Here is a 15770-nt window from a genome sequence, read left to right on the forward strand (position 1 = left end):
GATATCAGCAATTATATATAATCTATCTAAAAGCTTTACATAATAAATGAGTTTGCAAAAACAGTATAGTACTTTTTACACAAATTCAAACTATACTAATAATTTTATTTACCATTGGTAGCATGTTAAACATACTTACAAAACTTTTAAAATACTGAGTTTGAGAGTTACGATAAATTTTACTTTTATCATTCTTCTACATGATTTTTGAGTTACATTTATAACCATATAAAAAGAAGTAAAATTTTTATCCAACATAGTTTTGGAAGTCGAAGCCACAGCAGGCAGAAAGAAAAAGAAATAAATAAAAGGAATCCAAATTGGAAAAGAACAAGTAAAACTGTCACTCTTTGCAGATGACATAATTCTGTATACATAGAAAATCCTAAAGTGCTACCAGAAAACTACTAGAGCTCAACAATGAATTCAGTAAAGTTGCAGGATACAAAATTAATACACAGAAATCTGTTGCATTTCTATACACTAAGAATGAAATATCAGAAAGAGAAATTAAGGAAACAATCCCATTTACCATCTCATCAAAAAGAATAAAATACCTAAGAATAAACCTACCTAAGGAGGCAAAAGACCTGTACTCTGAAAACTCTAAGACACTGATGAAAGAAACTGAAGATGACACAAACAGATGCAAAGATACCTCATTCTTGGATTGGAAGAATCAATATTGTTAAAATGACCATACTACCCAAGCAATCTACAGATTCAGTGCAATCCTTATCAAATTATCAATGGCATTTTTCACAGAACTAGAAAAAAATTGTTTTAATTTGTATGGAAACACAAAAGACCCTGAATAGCCAAAATAATCTTGAGAAAAAAGAATGAAGCTGGAGGAATCATCCTCACTGACTTCAGACTATACTACAAAACTACAGTCGTGAAAACAGTACGGTACTGGCACAAAAATAAAAATATAGATTAATGGAACAGGATAGAAAGTCCAGAGATAAACCCATGCACCTAATCTATGACAAAGATGGCAAGAATATACAATGGAGAAAAGATGGTCTCTTCAATAAGTGGTGCTGGGAAAACTGGACAGCTACATGGAAAAGAATGAAATTAGAACATTCTCTAACACCATATACAAAAATAAGTTCAAAATGGATTAAACACCTAAATGTAAGACCAGATACTATAAAACTCCCAGAGGAAAATACAGGCAAAACACTCTTTGATATAAATAGAAGGAATATTTTTGGATCCATCTCCTCAAGTAATGGAAATAAAAACAAAAATAAACAAATGGGACCTAACTTTTGCACAGCAAAGGAAACCATCAACAAAATAAAAAGATAACTTATGGAGTGGGAGAAAATATTTTCAAATGATGTGACTGACAAGGGATTAATTTCCAAAATAAACAAAAAGCTCATACAGCTTAATATCAAAAAAACCAAACAACCCAATCAAAAAATGGACAGGGGCTTCCCTGGTGGCGCAGTGGTTGAAAGTCGGCCTGCCGATGCAGGGGACACGGGTTTGTGCCCCGGTCTGGGAAGATTCCGCATGCCGCAGAGTGGCTGGGCCTGTGAGCCATGGCCGCTGAGCCTGCGCATCTGCAGCCTGTGGTCTGCAACGGCCAAGAGGCACAGGAAAAGAAGCTCAGTGCCACTAATTATTAGAGAAATGCAAATCAAAACTACAATGAGGTATCACCCTACACCAGTTAGAATGGCCATCATTAAGAAGTCTACAAAAAACAAAAGCTGGAGAGGGTGTGGAGAAAAGGAAACTCTCTTACACTGTTGGTGGGAATGTAAATTGGTGTAGCTACTATGGAAAACAGTATGGGGCTCCTTAAAAAACTAAAAATAGTGTTACCATATGGTCCAGCAATCCCATTCCTGGGCACATATCTGGAGGAAGCTCTAATTCGAAAAGATACATGCACCTCAATGTTCATAGCAGCACTATTTACAATAGCCAAGACACAGAAGCAACCTAAATGTTCATCGAAAGATGAATGGATAAAGAAGATGTGGTATATATATACAATGGAAAATTACTCAGCTATAAACAAGAATGAAATATTGCCATTTGCAGCAACATGGATGGACCTAGAGATTATGATATTAAGTGAAGTGAGTCAGAGAAAGGCAAATATCTTATGATATCAGTTATATGTGGAATCTAAAAAAATGATATAAATGAACTTATTTACAAAACAGAAGTAGACTCAGAGACATAGAAAACAAACTTATGGTTATGAGAGTGGATAGCAGGGGAGTGGGGAGATAAATTAGGAGTTTGGGATTAACATATACATACTACTTATGTATAAAATAAACAAGGACCTACTGTATAGCGTAGGGAACTATATTCTGTGTCTTGTAATAACCTATAATGGAAAAGAATCTGAAAAAGAATATATATACATGTACAAACTTATACATATATATATAACTGAATCACTTCGCTGTATACCTGAAGCTAACACAACGTTGTAAATTAACTATACCTCAATAAAAATAAAATGGTTTTTTAAAAACTATTCCTATTTAAAAGTAAAATTGTTTGTGAAATAAAAGTCATATTTTTTTCTCTCATCTGCATCAACAATATTTTCTTCTAGTAAATTCTGTCTTTATACAGTGACAGCGTCAGCCTAACTGCTCTCACCAAAACCTGCAATAGTTCTTCTAGCAAAATCAATGTTAGGCCCAAATTTGATCTTTCTGAGGTGGTTATTTTTGTTCCATATCTAGGACATGGATGCTAACTATATCCCTTTTGTAAATCAGTTATTTTAGAAATTGTGCTCCTACTCACAATAGGTTCTGGGTGAGAAAAGTGTACAGTGTAAATTCATCAACACTGCTAAAAAAATAAAACACATTCAGTTTTAGTAGCCAATTGACAATGTTAGCTAACAATATGTAGACCCGAATTTTAATTAACACAATTATTTTTAATATGTCAAAGGGCTATTGCAAGGTCCAACATTCCAATAGGGGTATATTGGAATATACCCCTGTGAATAGGGGTAGAATACATGCATTCTGATACATACTTGCGGAGTTCTCTTTGTTCTTCCCATTGTTTCTGTTTCATTAGCTTCTTCATTTGCCGTTTAGATATTGGTTCAAACCCTTCACCTAATCCTGGTTTCTGATTCTCCTCTTGGTCTTCATTTAAGTCTTGCTTTCTTTCAACATTAGAAGTCTCACTAAATGCTGGCAATATTTCAGATGACATTATTTGATGCCTCTGAAAAATTGAAAAGCAACTTTGAAATGAACAGGTGACTTACAAACACAAAAAAAGTAAGAAAAAAACTGAAGGATGTGATTAAAATTAAACCATATTAGTAATGAATAAAAATGCAAATTTGGGCAATTAATTGTCATTTACTGGCAAAGATCATTTGATGAAATGGGATATTTTCATACAGTACTGGTGGCCATGGCACAATTTTTCCAGAAAATTACTCAGACCTATAATGTTTGAAGAGCTTTAAAATGGTGGTGATACTCTTTCACATAGTAATTTATTTCCTTAGAATAAATTCCTGTAAATTAATTAGAAATACACACAAAATTAATGCAAAAGGATATATGTACTGTTGTTATTTTTAACAATAAAAAATTAGAAACTACTTGAATGTCAGCAAATGGGGACTAAAAATAAATTAAAGGTCATCGATAACACTGGCTTGGAATACTAAGCAGCCAAGAAAAATCCTGTTTCCCAAAATTATTTAATGATAAAGGGAAATGGTTATGTTAAATAAGAAAATCAAAGCAAAAAACAATAATGTCCAATTTTGTTTTAAAAAATACATACACACGTTTTAATTCTGACCCACCTATGGCTTTCTGCATTTTTAAAATTTTATATAATGAAAATATAGTTTTATAAAAAATATATACTATTTTTTAAAAGAGATGGAAGACACCTTTTTGTACTTGTCTTTAATGCTGTCCATACAAGAAAAATATTACTTTCACTATCTGGGCGTACCCTCAACAATTGGGTTTTGACAACAGACATGCTATATATTTCTATCTTTTGGCCAGTGCAGAGAACAACTTTGGTTGCCCCCACCCCAATATATTTCATTGTAAATATGTAATTGTCAATTTTCCACTTAAGTCACAGCTGAAAAACAAAATACATAAGTTGACTCTGTAATCAGCTGTGGAATACTTAGGGCCAACTCAAACATCTTTATTTGGATTTAAACACCCACATCTTCATATCCATTGCCTAAAACTGAACTTGCTTTCAGATTACAGAAAGGGCTAAAAATATGAGATATCTTTTCTCTTTAATTGATTCTTAACATCAAAGCTTAAGAATGTATGTTATTTATCCCTACCAAAGACTAAGCATGAAGCTTGCAAATGTTCTATTGGCCTTATAGAAAAATACGTGATTCTTCCCTCTTACAGAGATAGCTAACAAGTCTGTGCAGTGAAGCTAACATCTAAAAGAAAAAAGAACAATCCCCACAATTCAGATAATGGAAGGAAAAAACCTTTGCAGAACATAATTTGAGCAGTAGTTTTATTATATGGTTCTTGCTTTCTTTAAAAGTGCAATGATATAACAGGACATATGGGGATAACCAAAGCAAACTTAGAAAGTTTACTGAATTTTGACTGAAAGACAAGAAATTTTAAGATGCGTGCTTTAGGGGCTGGAGCAAAAGCCCTGGCATTTTACTAGGTCACAAAATTACTAAGAGTGGAAAAAAATCATTTAGTAATACAAGTAAGAATTCACAAGTTTTCCTTACGCCACCAACCAAACAATTCTCCTTAGGGAGAACATCTAGAAATAACAACTCAACTTTGACTCTACACTGGAAACTCCACTGGGTAAGGGATAAGTCTGATTTTGCCCAACATTATATTGCCAATACTAATACAGTGCTTGGCACTTCGTAGATGCTTATTATACACTGGTAGAATAAACAAATGAGTGAATATGATATTACAAAGGACTTTTTAAAGTAATGAAAATAGAGCAAACATTAATTCTTATTATGCTTAATAAAAAATGTATTATCTAATTTACTCTTCATAAAAACTCTATGAAGTAGATAGTATATACCTACTTTGCAAAGGAAGAGGTACAAAGGTTAAATAACTTGCCCAAAGTTAGAAAGCTATTAAATAATTCCTAAGAAACAAGGCACCTAGAGCAAATATCACACAAAGTAGGTCCTCAAAATACTTGAATGAATAGACAAATGAAGTGATGGAGCTAAGATTCCAACCCACATCAAACTCTACCATCTCCCAGAAATCCAAAGTCTTATTTAGAAAATGAGGGTTTCCAAAGAATGTTAAAGAGTTGTGTTGCTTTAACCCTGCTGTTGGAGGGCTCTGAAAAGACCTGTGTCACTGAAACATAAGGAGAAAAAAATAGCTCCAGTTCTATTCTTATGCCTCTGCACCAAAAAAATTGGGACAGACTTCCTAGAGATCATTGCCAAAAGTTCATGTTTTGATGCACTCTGCCTCCCAATCTTGAAACATATGACAACAGTAGATAAAATAAAAGGTACAGCCTTTCTCAAAATCCAGGTTAAGAACTGGGTCTTCTGTGTAAAGGCAGCTAGAAGTTTTCCTAGCTTTAAAGTAAAGAGAAGAAGAATACAAGAGAGAGAAAGATGGGAGACAGTTTAAGACGAACGTTTAAACTAGTGTTAGGGGTGGGGCTCCTCTTTCCATGAAAAAAGCCTGAAAACAGATAAAATTATAGACTATAGCTTATACAAAACTGACTACTTGGGGGAAACCTGAAGGAAACAGACACAGCCTCTTGGCTACAACATGGGTCCAGCATGAGGTGACATATGAACTTATATTATTACATGATTAGAATTCTGAACCACATATATAAGCTCTGCTGTGGGCTGAAGCACTGAAAAGGGTCATGGGTGGGAGAAACCACAAAATCAGTAGTTTGGAGAGGAAAGTTATAATTCCATTCAAGATGAGTCTGCAAAGCAAAATTACAAAAAGACAGAAATGATAAAAAAAAACTCCAGCTAAATCAACAAGCAGGAGATAAATTCACTCTATAAAAATTGAATAGAGCAATGTGAAAATGACTTTAAAATAAGTTTGGTTGAAATCTTTCAGAGCTCATGAAGAGTAATAACCATAAAAACAAAACAGGAAATTGGGACACAAAAGCAGGCATAAAAATAGGAAAACAAGAATGTGTAAAAAAGAACCAATTTGGAAACCAGGAAATGAAGATATAAAAATTTCAACGTATGAGACAAACTCCAGATTACCTGGAGTCCAAGAGGTAATTGATGAATTAGAAGACATCCTCAGAATCTAACTCAGAATTCAGACAGAAAAATAGAACGAAAAAATAGTATGTCCGAGCATTTAGATACAAATAGCAGGATGAGAGAACTACAGGCCAAAAAGGTAAATGAGGGTAAATGTATAACCTTGAGTGCATTCACTAATTTTTTTTTTTTTAATCTGGAAAATAAGGTTAGCATTCAATTTAAGGAACAGGAGACAGGAGAAACACAGTAAGCCTGAAAAGATCAGAAGAAAAAATTTAACTATATATTGTGACCCCTAGGATCAATTTTATTTCCTTTCCATAGATAGTACGTTAATAAAAATGGGCAATAAATGTATTCAAAACAATATAGGGTGGAGAAAACATAAGCTAAACCTGCCCATTAAGCTAAATGTGCAAACTTAAAGGCACAATTAAAATTCAGAGGAAACAAATTGCTTTCTTCATGAAACAGTGATTAATATTCTAAGAGAGAATATTTCTATTATCAGTGGCATTTTTTGCTAGTTCTCTACTCTGTTCCAAACTGCAAGTGTTGATTTGCTTTATCATGTGAAAATTTTAGAAAAGTATAGCAATGTTTTACAGCTTACGCACACCAGGGGGAGCTTTCGCCTTTCCTATCTAAGAAGTCTAAGTTAAATCTAATTTGCTTATCATTGCATACTAATGCTTTTAAACAGCCTATCAAATACAAAAGGTCATGAGCTAGTCAACATCATTATCACTACTATTTTTAAAGTTATTCCCAATTAAGAAAATGCACTGTAGTGAGAGAATTTTTTTAAGCTTTGAATAAGCTAGATACATTGCACATTGCACAACAAAAATGATGCTAGCTTGAGATCCTATAAATTATTGCTTGCAGCATACTTTACATACAAAGATACGTACCAACTCCTACTGCCTACAACATACAATAAGCATTTCACTATGTACTCGCTTGTTTGGATTAACCTGTTAAGCAAAGTATAAACTCCATGGAGTTTTGCATTCCTCCCTCACATGCAGTGATACTCACAGCTCATTTTCATTCATTCACCACGTTCAACAAATTTTGTAGCAATTATAGAAATAATTGCGTGAAATTTAGTTTACCGGGGCATTGAATTTTTAAAAAATGTTTCATTTAGTTGCAGATCCAGGTTATCTGATGGTCTTATAAAATTAACAACTGGATAAGGATGACTAAGGCAATTTGGTATGGGATAAATACATTAAAAAATAGTATCTCAATCGTCCTTGTATTCCCACTTCTTAGCACAACTGCCGGCAAGGAGGACATACATCATAATGAGTGACCGGCCAAAAGTTAAAAAAAAAAAAAAAAATTCATGGTTTTATTGATTGGGCTAAAGTCTTCATAATTTATGACACAGCCTCCCTTACAGAAAGATCCAAATGAATGTCGGAATAACTGCAAAATGAAATTAAATGACCTGACGGTGATAAAGAATACCCTTTTTAAAACGCGCGGGCCAAATGTGCATAGCGCGGTTCAGCTATGAGGCCCTTAGGCAGAGAGGGCTGGGCTGGGCCGGGCTGGGGAGACGGGGCAAGATTTAAAACAAAGAAAAATAAAGTGAGAAAGTCTTCTGTCGCTATCCTCTTTATATCTCTAGAAAAAGTCCCGAATTTTAACACAAAATATTTCAGTGAAATCCAGTAACACCACGGACTTCTTAAAATCGTCCTCAGCTCACCACCGTGGGGCTGACAGCACCTGCAGCAACCTCGCCCTGGCCTCTCCCCACATTTCAGAGCGCTCAGCGACGTCTTTGGAAAACTGAGGTAAGGCAGGTTTAAAGAGGTGAAGCGACATGCTCACGCTCTCTAGCCACCAAGTGGCAGAACCACAACTCGTTTTCCGGCCCTTCAAACTCCAGATTTCCCTCTCCCTTCTTTCTTTGGAAGGGCACACCCTTCACATGCTAGGGACCGTATCGCTACCCGCAAGCAAACGTCGACAGCGACAGCCCCGACGCTTCTGGACGGAGCCGCGCCCCACTCTTCCCTACAGGCCGCCCGAGGGCGGACGCATTCCGGAGGCGGGATTAAACTGTAGCCGACGAATCAAAAATCTGTTTGGCAAGGCGAGGGGGCGCGCTCTCTGACGTCACTTCCTTCGGAAGCTGGGTCTCGGTTGCTGCTTCCCGTGTCCCACTCCCCTCTCCCTCGGAAGCCCTACTGCTAGTGGAAGGCAGCAGTGGTGCGCGCTCCTTTTGCGCTCGGATAATATCAAAGGGTAGGCGAGCGATAGCCTCCATGCCAAGAGACTTACCGAACGGAGGAGTTGTCGCGGAACCTGAGAGCCCGCACAGAAAGCTTTTTGTAGTGGTCTTTACCACTGCAGAAGGTCCTCTTTCGGAAACTTCAACTCCCAGAGGCAGACACGGTAGCTACGCGTAGGAGGCTACGGAGGTTACGTCTTACGTCAGCTAACTGCGCCAACTCCGTAGCCGCAGTCGGAGAAAGGGGCGGGACTTTATGTGGGGCGGGGTCTGGAGTTAGGGTTTCTGGAGTGGGAGGTAGTTGCGTGATGTCTGTTTTTCCACTTCAAGGCAAGGTTATACCCGCGGCATATATTCACTCATATTTCTGTGGGGATGGCGGGGGATGTTAAGACATTCCTACTCTTAAAAATTACAAGTGCGAAATACTGTTGAAGGGCTCTTAATTCTTCCGTGTTGGAGATGAAAGCATCTCTTGCCTAAACTATTTGTAACTAATCCAGAAGAAGGTTGTTAGTAGCACATGATTTTACACAACTCAAATGGAAAATCAAATTTTAAAAGTGAGTCAAACTCCCAATAAGATGCGTGTAAACCTGGAATGGTTAAGCTTTTTCTTGCTTACAACCGCAAGTCTCACTCTCCATTCATTTCTTGAGCGGTTTTACATATGCTATTTTGCAAAACGTCAGGTGACATTTCATTGTTTATAATACCTGACCTTATGTAATCTTTTTGCTATATATAGATCAAGTCAACTGAGGGAGGGCTGAAACATAATCCAGTAGATTGTCATTTTCTATTTAGTTTTTAATTTGGTCCTCCTTTGTTTTGTTTTATTTTTTTGGCTGCGCCGTGCTGCATGTGGGAGCCTAGTTCCTCAACCAGGCATCGAACCCTCGGACCCTGCAGTGGAAGGGCAGAGTCTTAGCCAGTGGACCACCGGGGAAGTCCCTGGTCCTACTTCTAAAAGGTGATTATTGCAGAATTTGAATAGAAGAATGTTGTTTGACTCAATGAATAGAAGACTGCCATCTCAGTATGGAAAGAACTCTGAAGTAAATTATTCTTGATATTTGAAAACATTTTAACATGTTTAAAGGTTTCAGTGAATAGAAAATTAAATTCTGAATTTGAGTTTTCTTAAAGAATTGAAATTTCTCTAAATTTAGTTACAAAACGGAAGTCACTCTTGCTTTAAACCATCAAATTTTACTTGAAAAACTATGTCAGCTGTAACATGGTTGTAAGCCATGTCTGCTTCTTCATTATCTCCAGTCCAAAAGATCTTTTAACTAAGCATTGGCAGAGAAGTCTGGATCCATTTCTGATCTGTTAGTAGGGCATCTTTTTTCAGCTGCCTCCATATCAGGCCAACGAGTAGCTGAGGGAGGATTAGTAATTGGATATGTAGCCCTTCACATGTAGGTCATTAAACTCAAGCTGGCCATAGTGATGTGCCAGAACTTTCAGCAGCTGTTCAGTTGCCCCTCAGGGATCTGTTTTATGAATAATTATATATTTTTTCAGCGTTAATACCTGATATCCTTAGATATTTAAAACAAAAATGTTAAGTTACTTTAAAAACCCTCATATTTTAACAGTGTGGTCAATGTTTTCTTTTGACATAGCTATTCAACTTTATAATCATAGGGTGTGAAATTTAAAATGATTCTAGTATCAATCCAAACCAAGCACCAGCAAAAAATGGACAGTTTAACCAAAGATATAGAAAGCATTCAGAAAATACAGGAAGGTAAAAATCATGAAATAATCTTATTTTCATTGATTTGTAAAATTCGTGTTTAATTTTTTTTTCTTTTCTTTTTTTTTTTTTTTTTTTTTTTTGCGGTACGCGGGCCTCTCACTGTTGTGGCCTCTCCTGCTGCAGAGCACAGGCTCCGGGCGCGCACGCTCAGCAGCCATGGCTCACGGGCCCAGCCGCTCCGCGGCATGTGGGATCTTCCCGGACCGGGGCACGAACCCGTGTCCCCTGCATCGTCAGGTGGCCTCTCAACCACTGCGCCACCAGGGAAGCCCAGATCTCAATTTTTTTAAACAGCAGCCGGAAATCTGGATTTTTACGTGAAATCTGATTTTTAAGTGTTGGCAACTATTTTGTTTGTTTTTAAGTACTGAGCAGGCTAAACAAAACATGTCTTGGACCACATTCAGACAATTGGCAGCCAGTTTGTTAAATTGGACTGTAGATTGTAGTACAGATAAAAACAGAATTTTAGGACACAAAAATATGGTAATAAATAAAATTATGAGATCCTCTAAGATGCTTGGCCTGAAAACATAGGGCAGTCATCACAAGTTATTTTAAGCCGAGTTCTGATGTTTTATTAAGTCTGAGAGTACTCTTCAGTAGGTTGGGGAGGTCTGGGAATAGAGTTACACTTGTGGGTAATTAATCTGAGGCTAAGAAAGCCAAAAAGAACCTAATTTCTTTTAAATGATGTGAAAGGTATCTAAAATCAACCTATCACCTGTAATCATTTCAACTTGCATTTGGATTGCCCTCAAAAATATAGAAAAAGTTTGAGTGTTTTAAAAAATACCTTATTCCCCCCTCTTAAGTTATTGAAGACTCTAGGAAGATGACTATGGAGACTGTAGTCTGAATCTCTTCATAAAACAGGTAGAACACCTAGGATAGCAGAACGACGCTAATTACAAGAACAAATCATGGCTACAACAAGAAAGAATCCTTATAAAGCTCAAACTATGAACAGGTGGGAGCAAACCACCAACTTAGTATCAGCATCTGTGTAAGAGGAAATAGTGGGAAGACAACAGAGCAGCTGAAGGCCATGAGAATGGGAGGACTTCAAACTGCCAACAGGTATTCACTGAAAAGCAAGGGAGATCGATGTGAGATGAGCAGTAAAACTGACAGACTCTAATTTCAGAGTGAATACAAAAGTATGAACAGGAAGGTCTGGAAGTGCTCATGGGGTGTGAGGGTCCAAGAACTCTCAAAACTTAATGAACCTGAAAAAAAGCCCAACACTAAGAAGAAACTTTGGGGAGTAGAATCCAAATTGAACAGGACAGGGACAACAGAGGCAAAGAAAAAAGGTCCAGATAAAAGTGGGAGAAAAGAAGAGGAGACAGAGCTAAGAAATGACCAGGATTTTATGAAAACATCAGAAAAGGAAGCTCTAGAAGGTAGAAAAGCTATTCTACCCACTTCTGTCTACACATATAGAGTAACTTATTTAGCCTAAAAATACGCCATGAAAAGAATAGTAATTGAACCTATTTAAAGCTGTTATAATAAAAAAGAGAATATGAAGCAGAAAAATAGATGAAAACTATAACCCATTATTTCAAAACGAGAAGTTTTTTAAATGCTAGGAGATAGAACAACATAAAACAGAAAACCTCAGAAATAAACTGATTGGAAAAAAGATTTGAAGAGCAGTAACAACTCAGAAAAGAATATGAAATATAAACAGTACACATATATATTTAACATCATATTGGAAGTGTGAGCTAGTGCAGTAAGAAGAAAAGGAAATAAAAGGAAGAAGTAAAACTGTTCTCAGGTGACATGATTGTCTATGAAAAACATCCCCCCAAAATCAACCAAAAAACCCCTCATGGAATTAATAAGTGATTATAGCAAGGTCACAGGTGACAAGGTTAACATACAAAAGTCAATTGATTTCCTATCTACTAGCAATGTACAATTGGAACTTAAAATTCAAGAAAACATTAGCACCAAAAAGAAAGGTGTAAGTCTAACAAAATATGTACAGTACCTAAATGAGTGAAACTACAAAACTCTGATGAAGGAAATAAAGATCTAAATAAATATAAGATACTCTGTGTTCATGGATTAAAAGACTCAATATTGTAGGGATGAGCACACTTTGTGCTCAGATCTTGGTTTCTAATACCATTCTTCAGTAAAAGGAACCACTTGGAGAAAGGGCTGATTCTAGGATTGGGGTGAAAACATACAAGATGAGCCTGGAGCATCTTGTAGTGCCAGAAATGAAGGAAATGCTTAAACAGACACACACACACGGATGGGGTATGTCAAAGGAAAACAGGAGCCAACTGAAAGAGCTCCCGATGGCTGAAGCTGGAACAATTGTAGATGTAAATTTAAAAGTAGTATTAGATTATAACCCCAAATATAAAATAAATAGTCATGTGCTTATACGGCTAAAAATGATAAATAAATGGGGGAGAAGCGACAAATCTCTCATGCAGAGAAATTCCAAATAATTTATATAGATGCTCCACCTTCAATGAGGAGCAACATAATTCCCTACTCCGTAAGTACGGGCCGCCCCTAGTACTTTCTTCCAAAGAGTACAGTATGGAAAAGAAGGTAAAAAAAAGAGTAAGTTTACAGTGGAGAAATCTGACGACACTTGTCAGCCAGGTGATCAAGGTCAACATCAACAATGATAAATCACATTGATAGTATGTACTTTTGATATAGTGTGATGAAAATGGGACCTCTGCGGTCTTCCTCCAAACCTACACGCCCACTCAAATCATGAGAAAAGCATTCCACAAACTCCAATAAAGGAGCATTCTGCAAAACACCTGACTGGATCCTGCAGAACACTTCAACGCTGTCAATGTCATCAAAAATGAGGAAAATCATTATATGTGGAATCTTAAAAAAAAAAAAAGGAGTACAAATGAACTTATCTACAAAACAGAAGTAGAGTTGCAGATATGGAAAACAAACCTATGGTTTTCGGGGTAAGAGGTGGGGAGGGACAAGCTGGAAGATTGGGATTGACATATACACATGACTATATATAAAATAGATAACTAATAAGGGCCTACTGTATAGCACAGGGAACTCTACTCAGTACTCTGTAATGGCCTATATGGGAAAAGAATCTAAAAAAGAGTGGATATATGTATATGTATAACTGATTCACTTTGCTGTACACCTGAAATTAAAACAACATTGTAAATCAACTATACTCCAATAAAAAAAATTTTTTTAAATGAGGAAAATCAGAGAAACTGTCATGACAACTAATTTTAATGTAACCTGGGTGGGATCTTGGAACAGAAAAAAAAAAGCATTAGATTAAAACTAAGGAAATCTAAATAAAGTAAGGATTTTAGTTAATATGTGAATTATTAATATACCACACTAATGTAAGATATTAATAATGAGGACAACTGGGTGCAGTCTATATGGGAAATCTCTGGAATGTCTTAGTAAATAAAATGATTCTGATCAAAATTTAAGTTTGTTTTCTTTACAATAGTTCATTGAAAGAAAGCCATCAATTTTCTCCTTTAAATGCTAGAAATTTGGTTTTATGCTGCCAAAATTAGTGTAAAGTTAGACTCCTCTTAGGGTGACTATTATTGACCCATAAGGATTTTTTTGGTTGTTGTCAAATACATGTGTGTGGAGGGGTGGGAGGTGGAGGTAAAGTTTGGTTAATAACTCCATTATGGAAAATGACTACCCTTTCTGGAGAGTCTTAGATTCCAAACTTTTCAAACCTAAGTCTTGTTTACTCTTTCTAAGGAAAGGCATTTAGTGCATTTGTATTTTCTCAAAGTGAATTCTTAAAGAATACCTTAAAAAATAGTATATGTATTCTATAATTTTTGCCTTGGCATGAAAGACAGCATCACATCATAAGAATACAGTCCCATAAATTGGGAGATTGGGATTGACATATACACATTATTATATATAAAATAGATAACTAATAAGGACCTACTGCATAGCACAGGGAGCTCTACGCAATATTCTGTAATGACCTATATGGGAAAAGGATCTAAAAAAGAGTGGATATATGTGTATGTGTAACTGATTCACTTTGCTGTACACCTGAAACTAACACAACATTGTAAATCAACTATACTCCAGTGAAAATTTTAAAAAACCAAACAAACAAATAAATTGAGAAAATGTTAACTGACAAAAGGCAAAAAAAAAAATATATACAGTCCTCTCTCAGTATCCATGTGGGACTGGTTCCAGGACCCCCGCTGTTACCAAACTGCGGATGCTCAAGTCCCTTACAGTTGCCCCTCCTGGGTATCCCCTGGTTCCACATCTGCTGATACAGAAAGCTGACTGTATTCTTAACCTACCAAAAATATTTTTTCAGGATTCCTTGAAAATGCTAACTCCCTCATTGAATTGAAAATACTATTAGACTTTATTATGACCGCTTAGGGATAACTTGAAGAGTCCCTCTAAGAATTTGTTTTTTATTAATGTCGTGGTTCTTTCTGGAACAGAGTAAAGTGTTCTGATGTTATAAAGACTTTTTTTTTTGTCTCTAGCTACCATACATTCTGACTTACTGTATATAGTAGGTTAATACCTTTCCTTCCAACCTTTAGTGGGGTGAAGTTCATTAATCTTCTAATCTAGGAAATGAGTTAACTCCTAACAACCTCTGATACTCAACAGAAACACTGTTGTACTTTGGAATCAGTCAGCTGTCTTTATTTCATAGTCTCTTATTATCACTGCAAAATAGTAGTATAGCAAATATTCCACAGTGTCATGTACTTACCAACAGAATTTCATTGCAATAGCATTGTTTTAAAATCTATTATTTGATTTTGACCTGGCTAGCACAGATCAATTTTTTCCCCTGGAACAATTTGTTCAGCCTGGAACATCTAACAACAGCAATCAAGTGCTCTTTTAGCCTCCATACAAAAGTGTGATGAACTTACTAAAAGAGAGCCCCAATTAATAATTCTATGTCATCCATAAGAAATCAATTCTTTCTACCTCCTATCTCTAATATTTTTTAAGGAGAGTATTGGATCTAGGTCTCAAGGCTTGTTTTTCTATGGTCCCTAAATCATTTTACTAAATAAATCTGAATATCATTTTGCTAACGTGTGAAATGATTGTTGTTAGGATATACTACAAAATGTTCAGTGCTTAGCATAGTGTTTTGTACATAGTAATCGTTCCAAAGATGGCAGCTCTTATTTTTGTATCGTGCTGTGCTTCTGTCCTGCTTCACATACCATGTAAATAGCTGATTTACTTGTGATGAGATCTGGAGGTATCTCCCACATATATTGTACAATGTTTGCTCTGCTTGATCAACAGAGCAACAGAGGAGAATGCCTCTCCTTTGGTACCCAGAATTCACTGAATATGAAGACTTTGGCATTCTTATTTCATCTCTGTGAAACAATCTTAAGAAGTCTTTCAAATGTCTTTGTAAAAAGTTACAAGCAAAATATAAAAGGATGATGGTTTTT

The 15770-nt window shown here is 36.1% G+C and overlaps 2 protein-coding genes across 6 annotated transcripts in view; one reads left to right on the forward strand and one right to left on the reverse strand.

The window, feature by feature from the left end:
• Positions 1-8717, reverse strand: part of TRMT10A (tRNA methyltransferase 10A) — a 28978-nt gene extending 20261 nt beyond the window's left edge. Inside the window, exons 1-2 of one of the 5 annotated variants that reach the window (XM_004263555.4) lie at positions 8582-8717; positions 3035-3231 (exon numbers count right to left, since the gene is read on the reverse strand). In XM_004263555.4, coding sequence (XP_004263603.1) covers positions 3035-3219 — 185 coding nt within the window. In that variant the 5' untranslated portion in view covers positions 3220-3231; positions 8582-8717. The other 4 variants (XM_049709186.1, XM_033401785.2, XM_033401778.2 and 1 more) reach the window with 4 other exon arrangements.
• MTTP (microsomal triglyceride transfer protein) overlaps positions 8582-15770 on the forward strand; it is a 54802-nt gene continuing 47613 nt past the window's right edge. Inside the window, exons 1-2 of the mRNA XM_033401728.2 lie at positions 8582-8695; positions 9408-9504. The gene's annotated coding sequence lies outside the window, so the exon portion shown is untranslated. The remainder of the gene's footprint in view (positions 8696-9407; positions 9505-15770) is intronic.

Source organism: Orcinus orca, chromosome 4 (genome assembly GCF_937001465.1).
Source record: "Orcinus orca chromosome 4, mOrcOrc1.1, whole genome shotgun sequence".
Classification (NCBI taxonomy): Eukaryota; Metazoa; Chordata; class Mammalia; order Artiodactyla; family Delphinidae; genus Orcinus; species Orcinus orca.